The sequence below is a fragment of the Passer montanus genome, unplaced genomic scaffold, assembly GCF_014805655.1.
Source record: "Passer montanus isolate IOZ18808 unplaced genomic scaffold, ASM1480565v1 scaffold9, whole genome shotgun sequence".
In the NCBI taxonomy this organism is placed as follows: Eukaryota; Metazoa; Chordata; class Aves; order Passeriformes; family Passeridae; genus Passer; species Passer montanus.
The window spans coordinates 5050484-5064075 of NW_024374367.1; the positions used below are offsets into that span (position 1 = coordinate 5050484).

Below are 13592 nucleotides of genomic sequence, written 5' to 3' on the forward strand. Positions count from 1 at the left end.
TTGCAACATCCAAATGGAGTTTTAGCAGTAGATAAACTGCATAATATTAAATTACTCTCAAAAAAAGCTATTTAAAATACGTTTGAAGTTCAGGAGCAGCTCCTCATGTTTGCACATCACACTGTAACTAAAAGGGATGAGCTTTCACAGGGAGTTTTAGCTTCATAGTCTGTAACACTGACTATTGAAATTTATTTTCTTTTCAGGGATAAGTCAAGCCTTTATCCAACTCCCTTTGCAGTTCTAGGGAAGTGACATTCAGTTTACTTAGAGGCAGAAGAGATATCACTGTACCTGTAAAAACACTTAGCAATCAGAAACAAGTGTATAACATGCCAATTAAATCATGCTTTTTTGGTGATGGAACAGTCACATCCTGGATAAGTATGTGTGCATTTTCATATACTGGAATTTTCAAAACACCCAAGATTTTTGATCTTAAATCCCACTAAATTCCCAGGATCCTTTTTTAAATCAATCATATAATCCCTGTGCCTGCAAAGACAGACCACACAAAACTGTTCTGATTTGTTTCATCATATCTGGTCACATGGTAAAACTATCTGAGATTTTCATAATGTTTGTGAATCAACTTGGGAAACCTGATTCACTCACTATTAGCATCAAAGTTCCTCTAACATCCTGCAGCATGGAGCTCAGGCAATGACTGTATATCCAGAGAATGTATTTTATATAAAGAATGAAATTTTATTTCTGTTCTAAGGCTATAAACATAAAAAACCAGTTTCAGAATACTGTAAACCTCTGTAAACAAGGAGTGAGCTCAAAAACCTCAATTCAACTCCTACTTTCTGGAAGTCACCCATCAGTGAAATAAGACACATGCTTACATTAAAAGCCACAAAGCTGTATTTGTATAACTCTACCTTCATCATGCTTGCATTTTCCACTTTAGCCGCTTCCAGTTTGGGCTGCAGCTCAATTAATTCTATTTTCATCCTACCAACCTATGCAAATACAAAAGAATCAGGTGGGGTCCAGAAGGGTCAAGCACAATTTCCAGCAATTTCTTTAAGACCTAGATTTTATCTAATGACTACTTTATTGATAGAAGGATGTAACATTCAGTTCCAAATCAAAACATTCCCAAGACTTATTTTTCTCTCCTACATACAATGTCTAATTTTTAGAACTAGGATCATTTATAGTCACCTGTTAACCACCAAGGAAATGACAGCTCTGGTCATACACTACTTAACAATATATGCTTAGAGATCTATGGCTTTAGCACAAGTTCTGTGATTGCAGAAAAGAAAAGGCAAAATTCATTTGTTAGTTTTACTGTTAAAGATTGAGCTAAACAAAATCTGAAGTAACATTTTTGACTGACTTCTCCAAAAAAAGATTTGCATTTGACAAACATTTCCTAATTTCAGTTCCGTATTTGTGGTAACTCACCTGTGACTCAGCAAAAGCTAGTTTATCTAGCCCATTCACATATTTCTTCTTGGCTTTCATTACACTGTCTCGTTTCTCAGTAAGAAGTTTCTGAAATGCAGCAATAAGCTCAAGATAAGAAGTAGGAGTAACATAATTATGGCGTCCCAGACTTTGTAAAAATCTATTTAAAAAGTAAAAAAAAGAAAGAGTAACTTAAATTTTTATTTATTTTTTAGTTTATCACTAGCAAAGTTATGTAACTGTTTGATAAGAATTAACAACTTCAGTGATTTTATAAAATTTTTATGAAGGCAAATAGTTGTTAATTTTAATATATAAATGAGTAGCATTGAAACTCAGTCACCTAATACTTTATGATTGTTTGCAAAAGCCATAGACTGACCTTTCAGAGAGTGCCAAAACTGAAGTATGAAAGTATTTACAGATGGGTACAACTGCCTGACGCTCAGTGTCTGTGAGCTGAAGTGTCTCCAGGAACTTACTAGCCACACGTTCAAGGGCATCTTCAGGCCATGGCTGAGGGAGAAGTGAGGAAGAAAGAATTTGTAAAATCCAACTGTTAGCAGTCTTCAAATGTTAAAATCAAGTTTTACCATCCAAACCACCAGAATGAGACACATTAGTCCCAGCTGTGTCTCAAGAACAATGAATTGATAAAAGGGTTGTTTAGCTCAGGCAGCAAGGTCACCACCCATGCAATCTTTTCTGGCAACTCCTGGTTGATCTGCTAGCTCAAAGCTACACAGAAACACTCCATCCAAACAGTTCTGTGTCTATTCAACATTTGGCAGAAAAATTAATTGACATCAGCACTGAGCCAAGCTATAGTGCTAACTGTGCTTTACTGAGAGCAATACTGCTTACAGTGATACTATTTCTCCAAGTTTTATTCTGCTATAAAAGATCTACTGCTAAGCACCAGGATTTGTATTTGCTAATCGTTCCTACAATGGATGACCTACTTAATAGGCAGCCACAATTAGGATAATTTTACAGTCACAATGAAATGGTTTCTCTTGTCCTTTAAAACATACACATTATGTAATAAAATTGCAAATTTCCATCATCAAACTAAGACTATTTATACTTCAGAAATGTGTAGCAACAAAATTTAACTTTATTTGGATGTAGAAATGTTGAGATCACAAATCAAAGAGCTCCCAAAATATTATAGAAAAGGCTTATGCAATTTTAAAATTTTGAAAAACAAGGAGTACTTCTGCAAGACAAAAGAAAATCTAATGGCACTTAAAAATACAAAGTGCTAGAGAGCTGAAGCAGATTTTTGAGGAAATAATATAAATATTTTCCCATACCTGGAACCAATCAATAGTACAGCAGTTGATGAGTGAGGGAAACTGTCTCAGACGATTGCGGAAAGCATCTCCAATTGGGCTGAATGCCACCACAATGTGGAGATTTTCTTTGCAGAAGTTCACAAAAAGGGCATACAAGGCCAAGGGACTGAGTTCTTCACCTTTATCACGAGCCTGAACTGCTGCACGAACACCCTTAGGAATAAAAAATATTACATAAATTCTCATTAAGCACATCTGAAGTCCTATAGCAATCCTATTAATGGTAGCACCACCAGGAAATTAAATTTTTTAGTGGAAAGGAAATGGGCAAAATAAAGTAGAAAACCAGAACAAGTAATAAATACTGTCTGAGAACAGGATTGCACTATTTATCTGTGACTCTTTCAGCATTTGAAAGTGTTCCAGAAATGATCATCTGCTGCTCTGAGCAACAGAGAGTAGATCATAACAACAGAGTAAAAGAAAAATTCTTTGGAGGGAGCAGATTTAAATGAATAAAAACGAACTTTGCTCCAGCTGGCACATTGTGGATAGCTACCAAGTTCCAGCATATACCCTCTGAATATGTTCACACAAACTGCAAAATTGGAAAAGAGCCATATTATTTTAATATTGCCACTATATACCTGGTAAGAATGAAATAGTAACAGAAGAAGATCACAAGAATTATAATCTAACTTCTTTGAAAGATAAATTATGGAGCATGTTGGATTCATGTAAGTGCAAGAAAAACCAGTAGTAACATCTATCAAGTGATATAGAGATTGTAATACAGAACATTTGTGTGTGTACTAAGAACCACTTTGAAAATCAACTAGAAGCATACCTGCTTAACTTAGTAAAAACATCACAGAGACAGGGAGACAGCACAGCATGCAGTCCCAAATATTGTTTTCTAACATTAAGTTTCCAACTTGATGTATACAAAGATTGATGCCTCTCCCTCCCAAACTGTGACTGCCATTGAAAATCCAAGCCTGATTTTAGTTAATTTTGATTTTAATTTGCCTGAGTACATCCTTACTTATGAGCCTAAAGTCATGGAGCACCTTTGCCCACCTTGTCTGTTCAGGACTATGAAATTCTGTCTAACAATGCTCTAGTGCTCCAGAGAGAAAGAGTCTATTGAGAAAGGTAGACCATGTGTTCCAATAAAAATGTCACCTCTTTGCACTTCACTGATCAATGAAAACATTATGATGCACAATCTTGTCCTACACAATACACTACAAAAATAACTACAGCCACGGGGTATTCATAACAAAGCAAGTTCTCTATATGCACAACTTGATGTGTTTGTGAACAGAGCACTAGGTCAGAATTAAAGCTTGCAGTTGGCATAAACTACCCCATAAGTTCACTAAGTTGATTAATCTAAAGTCTCAAAAAGAAGTCACAGAAGTGCAAATGTCCAAAATCCACATTTCACACTGAACTGACCAAGTAGATTAAAAGAGAGGTGAAATGAAAGAGAGTTTCTAAAGATACCTCTATAATTTCTTGTTTTTCATCTGCTGCAAAAAGATTGGGAACCTCTCCTGTGTTGAGGACACTGTCAATGTCTTCTAAAAAACTTTCTTCTTTAATTTGTGTGTCTGTGATTAGAAATACAGTTTTCAAGCCTTTAACACCTGCACTCCTCAGAAGTCTCTGAAAAAGCAACAAAAGTTAAAACTGTACATTCCAAAACAAAATGGTGTGTTACAAAACAAAATTGTACATTCCTTCCTCAAAATGAAGTCAAAACGTAGACAGACTATTAATACTCACTTTCAGATCTTCTCTCCACTCATTTGTACCATAGGTCTTAGAAATCTCTGGTTGGAAAACACACATTCTTGCCATGAAGGCTGCCAGGCGGGTCAGAGACTGCCGCCCGCTTCCTCCCATTCCGACCAGCAGCGCGTTCCCCCCGGACTGCTTCAGGATGCGGCTCAGCCGGGACAGATGCTCCAACATGTACCTGCAGCAGGAACATGCTGATCACACAAAGAGCACAAACACAGGGGTATCCTTGCACCCACAAATCTGGGAACAAATCAAAGAGTAGCATCTCCAAAACAAATTTCTGAATGCAGGGTGAGGTGGGGTAGAGAGGAAGAAAGAGTGGGCATGAACCACAAAATAAAGTAAAACTTATAATTCTTCTATTATACAAATACCAGTATGTAGCTAAATTACTACAAATTGCTAGAAAGAACATGCAGAGGTAAGAAAAGGAGCACTATAAGGATAAACGTGTTAAAGGAAATGACAAACATTAATTCTCTGTTTCAAAATAACAGCAGTATCACCAATTTTAACTTTCTTGAAGAGTAGCAATTTCAGTATCTTTTTAAAGTAATCACTGGGGGAACATGGTTCATATCAACAAACATTTCCCTTTCCTCTACCTCTGACAGTGTTTTATAACTTTTATGTGGAATTGACATTGGAACATCCTCAGGAAGCAGTATCTGCATGTCACTGAGAGTCCTTGTCAAAACTCAGGCATCATTTATCTCAGAATATGAAGCAAGGCCTATAGGAGATCCCCTGCTTAAGCACAGGGCATGGGGTAATTAAAGCAAGCTGAGCAGCTATTAAAAGCAGACTCAAAAAAACTTTCAAACATTTAAAAAAATATAAATTCTTGTTTATTTTTCCTGGTTAGAAAAATAAAATAAACAAATTCAGATGCTATCTATGAGACTGAACTCTAAGGCTGCAGTCAAATATGCCCTCCTGGCTGCTGTTCAGTGAGGTCACTGGAATATTGCTTTTACACCCAGGAAGACGTCTTTGATCAGAGGCTGCCAGCTCTTCAAACTGAGAGCCTAGCTGTACATACTGGCTCTCAGAAATCCAGCTTGGCAAAATGACCCAGACTAAAATAAGCTGCTAGTAGAACTGTTTGAAGTAACCCTAATCACCTTCACGAAGTATCTACGTGTCAAGTTTCCCTGGCAAATATGAAGAGGTGGTAATCTCTAGCAGCAGGGAGGAAGAAGGAGTTTGACCTCCTAATCTCTCTCATGCATGATCACAAGTTAAGGTAACAATAAGGGCTTGCAGAGTCTAAAATTTCACAGGATTAGCTGCAGCACCAGCTGGGTGCATGGCTGTGCTGCATAACACCAGAGCAGACAGACAGCTATGATTGTGAACATCTCCCTCTTGGGATGCTTGTCCTTGGGGAATGAAAGTCCAGTGACATCTGTCTTCACTGGTGACAGAGGCCCAGGAGAAGTACAGCACCTACCTGATTCACTGCACAATGTTTCCGTAACAACTAAGGAAAATATTCAAAGCCCCTTAGGAGAAAAGCTTCTCATTATTTACTTTCAGATAGAAAAAGGAGAAGCATAAAGAAAAAATCAGTTTACTTCCATTCATAAAGGTGTAACACCATGAACACTATAAAGGATGCATAAAGGGGAGGAGATATAGAGAAAACCACAATCCACAAAATTGAATATACTGAATTATCAACTACAGCTTAAAGCTCTTAATAAAACAGATCATAAACACCTGAAAACAACAAGGTTCATTCTTGTTTTCTGGGTTTGATTATATTCATCCAGACACTGCTCCACAACATCACCGAACTCCTCAATGCTTGGAATCTCAACATAAAGTCTTTCATCTCCCTCAAGTTCTGGATCCATGTAGTCACCAAAACACAAACTTCTCATGTTTTCTTCTGTTACCTATGGCAAATATTCAACAAATTATGTGGTCAAGTTTAATATTTAATGAATATATTACTCAATGTAATTTTGGAAAACAAGGGAGAATTTAGACATACCCCAGATACAAAAATAAGCACACCAAAATATTTAGACTCACAGACAACACCCCCCTCAATATTATGCTTCCTGCATTGAGCTATACACTTATTCTTAATTTGTTCTTGGAAAGCAATTGGCTCAAATAGCCACTAACAGTCTCATAATCATGACCTTCAGATTACACTAAATTCATGCAGATGTATACTATGAAATGGATAACTGAGACCACAAAGTTATTTCTTCTATACATGAAAGCAACTACAAAGGACATACAAAATACAAACAACAAAAAAAATATGAAGACAGGGCATAACACACAACACAACTACACAGCATTTTAGATATTAAAATGTAGTAACAATCACAGGATGCAGATGTACAAATTTCTTTTAAGGAAAAGTAGCACATTTTAAATGTAATATTTTTTTTAAAATAATGCTCATGTACAACTGCTAAACCCTCCCAAACAATTTTAATTTCTACATTTTTTTCCTTGTGAAGACATTTGGCCAAATTCAACTCAAACTTCCATGTGCATTTGAATCAAAATTTCACCTACGCTTAACTCTCATGTCCTAAATTTGAAAAAAACCCAATTATTTTGCCACAGGTTAATCATGATACTCACAGATGATTTTCCTTCCTTCAGGTGTGCAAAAACTCTATCGAATGTTTCTTTGAAATGGTCTTTCACAATGTCTTTCACTAGATTGAACAACCAGGTTCTGTCATCATCTTCCACCAGACGGTCATAGAAGACACGAAACACCTCGTGTACAAACAGCCGAATCATCACGTGTTTGTTTTGAACTGAGCTTTTCTTAATGAGCAAACAGCCATGGATAACCCGTGAAAAGTCACGCAGGTTGAAAGTGTAATGAGATTTGGCTGGTGTGGGCAAAAGATTTTTGATGGCTTTCTTATACACCTTCAGATAACAATAGAGAACAACAAAATCAAAAAAGTAACACTGACTGCATTGTTATCATAATTCTCAAATGCCTTCTGAAATGTTATTTCTCAAAAAAACCCCTTTCACACTACATTATTGTAAAGGCACAGCAACTTCAATGAACAAATTGAAGGAAATCTCCAGGAAGTATTTGCCTCTTACCTCTAAAGTGGCAGTGACAATTTGATTTCCAATTGTGGAGAAGTCAGGAGGAAATTCATTCATCTTGAGGTAAAGAGCTACTACAGTAGAGAAGATGCGGATCATTGTCTCATCACTGAAAGAGTTGATGCTGCAGATGTTGAAGTGGCGCAGGAACCGAGGGGTGACAGGATTCCTCCCACCCCCTGGAGGCCCCATGGCAGCCAGCAACTGGACGTCAACAAGGGTGATTTTAGAGGTGTCCTTAAAATCATACCTTCAAAATAAAATGCCACGTGACACTTAAATACAGACATAATACATTTGTTACACTTTAGATGCATCTATATGACAGACCAGCCCCTGCATGCATTAAAAAAGTATTAAAAAAAATATATAAACATAGTAGGCATTACGTAATATAATATATATTTCTATATATTTTATCTTTTTAAGAACAAACAACCCCTCCTCCCCAAAAAACAACCAAAAAAACTAACTAGTCCTTTAACTGTGTGCCAGTTAATCTCAACATATCATTTTATGGCCCAAAAGAAAGACTATTTGTTTAAACTGTGTTCTGTAAATCCAGGTATGAAATTTTGAGTATTAAAGCTGTAATGTATCAAGGTATATATCTATTCAAGAGCAACAGATATTTGAGCAGTGCCTGGAATCACAAGGGCAGCTGTATTTGAGAAGTGCCTGGAATTGTAGAAAGATCCAGACTCAGGAAAACACCTGTTCCAATCTTCCAATATAAGCAAAGCCAAAAACCTCAAAAGCAGGAAGACTTTCAACTTCTTTTATTTCATGCCTATTATCAGACCTGATTTCACTGTGAATTTAAAAAAAATAAATTTGAGATCTTGTTAAAGAAAAATTTGACTGATAAAAACATGGATAATAGGGAAACCTATATAAGAAATAAAATCAGAAGTTTTATATAACTGCATATATATAGATATGTACAGAAAACTGCCAACTCATTCTAAGGAGAAAGAGAAAGAAAAAGAACAAGGAACTACACTGGAAAAGAAAAAGTTAAAATAATCAAGATGTAAATGAATAATTTTATTTAACATATACTGACTCTGCTGCTCAGCACTAGAACATTCTAAAACACTCAAAATTAATTTGATCATGAACTTCCTAAACTGAGAAGTCCTTAGTAAAATAGAAATTGCTTCAACTTTAAATAATTTTTATATATACTAAATTTACATTAACATTTACAAACCACTTTGAAAAGTTTTGAAAATAAAATTCAAGGGAACAAATAAGCGTAACAGCAAATACATCAACAAAAAATTTTCAGTTGTATTTCAAATAATTACCAAAATCCATGGTCAAAGAACTGTCTTAGAAGTTCTATAGGAGGCTGTGCTCCATACTTCTCCAAAGCTGGCATATTCATATCATCTACAAAAACAATGCACTTTTTTCCCATTGGAGGGCCAAAAACTCCTTTGCGCCTCTTGTCTAGCCTGGCCATAATAATGTTCTGCAATGCAAAGAGGATCACTCAGAACACAGATTACACATTCATGTCCACAATCTCTTGAGACCAAAATAATCTGTTCTACCAACCTGAGTCTGATTGGCACTGGTTCGAGCTGAAAAATTAATGAAGAACGGGAAGTAGCGCTCCTTTTCCAAGTTGTTCATTAACTTGTCCTTGACATACACAGATTTCCCAGTTCCTGTTGGTCCCACTAGAAGCAGTGGTCTTCACAAAGAAATAAAGCACAGAGACTGCAGAAACCTAACATTGTAAACTAAAAGCAGCTAGAAGTTAAAGGTTTTACTAACTTGCCCTTCTTCTTCTACCTCTAAAAACATTACTTGCCTAAAGAAGAAACTGAAGTGTTCTAAGACATTCATTAAACCCTCCCATAATTTTAGTTTGCTTCCACCATCAAGAAAATGGGAGGATAAATAAACATTTTAATTCCCTCATTCTATTGGTGTTGGGAGTATATGAACACACAGGGGAGGTAAATTTCTCTTGATAGGTCTTTCATTAATTCAAACTTTATAAAGCTTTCAGCCTTGGAACCTGAGGCTCATTTTTATTTTATTCTCTTATATGATCTGACCATGACTAATATAAATTATTTTCATAGGATTAATCAAAGAAAAATATCCTAAAATATGTATTTAATTGCCAAAGTAGAAAGAGGGTGCAACAATTTTTGGGCTGTCCTAAGCACATCATCAGACTTCAAATACTAAAGTTAGACTGTAATAAGGTTTCACAAAAAAACTAAAATCAGACTTTTGGACAATTTTTTTTGTTTCTAGTAAATGTCTGTTTTAAAAGGCCAAATAAACTGAGGGTTTGATAAAAACAATGAACTCAAAGGAAAGAATAAGAGGTATTTCTGCCTATGATCAAATTTCACTTCAGAAATTTGTAGTGAAGCAACTTACCTTCCATGGGTAATGAACAGGTCTAGCAAATAGGTATAGCGAACTGTATCCATGGTTGGGACTATAATATCTTGAATCTTCACATTTTTATCACTGTAACTAATTTGTTCAATAAATTCATTCCAGTGAGCCCAACCTACTTTGCCTTTGAGCTAGGAAAAAACACAGATGTAGAACAAATTGGTGTTATACATATGAAGGGTTTTCTCGACTACTTCATTTCTGAAAAATTAAAGTAATGGATTTTAAGAAATTAATGAATATTTGATGTTTCAAAAGTTCACATATTTAGTTTGCTTTACCTCACTAACAAAGAATCAAAGAACATACCTAAACTTAGACTCCTTTGTTTTCTTAAAAACTTTGTTCAGTGAAAACAAACAAAAAAGATACACACATACAGAAAACTACAACAAAAAAACAAAAGAAAGCAGTCTAATAGGCACTATAAACAAAAATTGCAAGGCAAACTACCTATGGGCTTAATATTCTGCTTTCCTTCTGAACAGTCCACATTATTCCTTCTAAACAAAATCAGATTTGAATCTGCCAACTGAGCTTGGGTTACAGAAGAAATATGCAGTGGCAGTATTACAAATATAACTGAAATGTACATTTTAGTATTTTATTAAAAAATTGGTCAGTACACTGGTATTTGAAAAAGAAATGAAAAATGTACTGTGGGATTTAATTCAACCAATACTCTACAACATCCAACAGGCTTTGTACAGTTAAAAAACCCACCTGGCTGCATTTTCCTTCTATTAGGACTGTAAGAATCTGTTAAGTGGATGCAGAAGCCAATCCTACCTGATACACGTAGTCATAGACCAAGCCTTTCTCTTCTAAGGGACACTCCCACGTTCCCAAATTCTCTGGTACAGGATTTGTTTCAGATTCCCCAGACAAAGTTTCCCTCAAGAAATTATCAAAAATTGTCCTGCTGTCACCATCACAAATTCCACCAATGGACCAGATTATGGCAAAAGCAAAACAACCCTGCAAAGGCAAAAAGTTAGTAACTGTACCATAAGTTGACACAATACATGAACCTTGTACAGTCTGATTAACAAACATACCTCCAAAAAATATTGTTAAGCAGAGAAACGTTAGCAATTGCCCTTGAATACCCCTGGCCTAAAGAGATTTAGAAATCTGACTGTAGACAGAGGACACAAATAATCTTACTCAAGGAGAGAAAGAGAGAGAGAACAAAAAATAAAGGCCGCTGACCACAGCAGTATGTCAGATAAAAAAGCCTGAGAAGAGTTCTAACAACAAACCAGGATCTAGGAATTTTGTAATTTAATTTTAAATAACTACTTTCACATTCTGTTTTCTTTGGTTTTTCATAAGAATAATCACATAAGGTCAGACACAGGATCCAACTAATACAACTGTCAGAAAACCCTCTTACATAGAAATTTTTTCTCAAGCCAATCAGTGTTGCACAAATATTTATTTCCTTTAAGAGAAAGAAGACTCTTTGCTTTTGCTAACTTCTTGGTTACTTAAAAAGGAAATTTAATAAAAGCACTATCCTATTTAATTGGAAAAAGAGTAACATTTTTAATCATATTTGTCACTTGTAAGACTTCCATCTCATCTAGGTACCTCCAGAGTATGGGGAGAGAGAGCCAGGAGGTAGCAGAATTGTTTCACATGTCTCGTATTCACAAATTAAAGTTACTTGGATTAGTAAAATTGTTTTGAAAACCAGGATATAGAGAAACAAATACACATTTCACTCCATGTTAAAAAACCAACCATAATCCAGGCACGGATGCTTTTGTTGGTGGGATCTTCTTGCACAGCTGGACAAATCAACATTTCAAAAATCCGTGTGAGAGCTACTACAACATTGATCTCACTCGTGGGTACCAGTTCCTAAAAGATTCAAAAAGTTGGATGTCATATTTACATACTTTTAGTTAATTTATCTTTCGGAGATAAAATACTAAAACAATTAGATCACTGGCTAATTCTAAACACACCCTAGAAGGCAAGGTTTACACTGATTTCTACTCAAAAGATCATTTGCCCTCCTCAGTCACTGAAATGCCAAGATCTTTAGCTTGTTAACCCTGTTCATGGCTACCATGTGAACACTGCAATTAAACATCCTAACCAAAACAAAACCCACAGAAGTAACTACAGCAAAACATGAGCAAAATTCTGAGCATGTCACACTGAGCTTGCAAGGAACTACACATTTCCTCTAAAACTTAAAAAAGTACTTCCTTATGCAACATGATATCTTTAAAGAAAACAAGTGTACAAAATTGTCTTGGGAAAACTTTTTAATCAGTGTTTTAAATACTTACTTTACTTTTTAAAATAAGAAGATGAAAACTATGAGCAGGTTTCAAGTCTGAGCTGACATTCTCATTTTATCTCTTCACACTGGTCCCAAGAGCCACATATTCATTCTAACTGTGCTTGTCATGAGAGAACAGTCACCTCCTACCAAGGGTAACAGAATGGAAATGGCCACTAGCTGTTTCAGGAAAAAATGACAAAAAATACCTTGCACTGTCTCTGACGGACTCTTAATGCTGGTGGCACCAACCAATCAAAGAGTCCCTGCAGAAGACCTTGATGTTCCTCTGAATTCAGAGGTTCAGGCAGTTTATTCAGCCACGAGGTAACAATTGGCCTCCAGCCCAGCTGAGAAGGTTCCAAATAAATCATGCCACAACGACTGACCGTAGCAGGCTAAGGAAAAACAGTAAACTCATTTTATTGTGCATTGAATAGACTAAATTTTGCTTTATATTTTCATTAAATACAAAACTTACTGATGCCTGGGAAAGATCCATAGTTTCAAAAATGAGAGTCATCTGAGGGGACATTTGGATGACTTCCCCACTCATCAAACAAAGCTTGAAAGATAAAAAGTAACATGCAAAATCAGAAAAAACAATTGGTATCAAAATACACTTCCTATCACAGGGGAGTTCTATATGAAAATTGGCAAAAACAAGTAAAATCAAAGGTAAGATCGACTACTTAAAATGTTTAACTACTTGTATCAATAGATTCTTATCAAGTTTTTGCTAAATTCTTCACTCATAGTAAGCTACCAGTAGGCTCATTACAATCAAACTTGCATATGAGAAGAAGAAAGGACAAAAGATATCTGCAGCTATTATTGCTAATACTGAAGCATTCCAGCTGGAGACACACTACCCTTTTGTACTAAAGTAAGAGTCCACTTTGAGTATTTTGACACATTATCATACAGAACTTAAAAGTTAAATGTTGTGTCCAATTTTTAATTTTGCTTTGGAATTCCTAGGGCCCATTTACAAAAGTGGTGTAACAATTTTGACTTCAGAAGCCATTATTTTGAAAGTGCAACCCTTTGTGTCTTGAGATTATCTTGAAATATAAGTGTCTAAGCTTGTGCAGTCTTTGAAATAATGGGGTTTATAATACAGAATTAATTTCAATTTCTAACATTGAAATTTCAATAATTTATGTCACAAATTACATCATGGCATTAAGGACATACTACATAATTCATGTCTTTCAGCAATGAGTTGATATTGTGAT

The 13592-nt window shown here is 35.6% G+C and overlaps 1 protein-coding gene across 1 annotated transcript in view; it reads right to left on the reverse strand.

Moving 5' to 3' along the window:
• The window catches only part of DNAH12 (dynein axonemal heavy chain 12), a 60245-nt gene that overhangs the window by 20696 nt on the left and 25957 nt on the right, over positions 1-13592 (reverse strand). Inside the window, exons 34-49 of the mRNA XM_039695524.1 lie at positions 12836-12919; positions 12564-12752; positions 11805-11924; positions 10848-11036; positions 10038-10189; positions 9195-9333; positions 8942-9108; positions 7626-7881; positions 7140-7439; positions 6252-6430; positions 4512-4704; positions 4230-4391; positions 2739-2933; positions 1805-1938; positions 1420-1582; positions 888-968 (exon numbers count right to left, since the gene is read on the reverse strand). Of these exons, the coding sequence (XP_039551458.1) occupies positions 888-968; positions 1420-1582; positions 1805-1938; positions 2739-2933; positions 4230-4391; positions 4512-4704; positions 6252-6430; positions 7140-7439; positions 7626-7881; positions 8942-9108; positions 9195-9333; positions 10038-10189; positions 10848-11036; positions 11805-11924; positions 12564-12752; positions 12836-12919 (2703 nt within the window). The remainder of the gene's footprint in view (positions 1-887; positions 969-1419; positions 1583-1804; positions 1939-2738; positions 2934-4229; positions 4392-4511; positions 4705-6251; positions 6431-7139; positions 7440-7625; positions 7882-8941; positions 9109-9194; positions 9334-10037; positions 10190-10847; positions 11037-11804; positions 11925-12563; positions 12753-12835; positions 12920-13592) is intronic.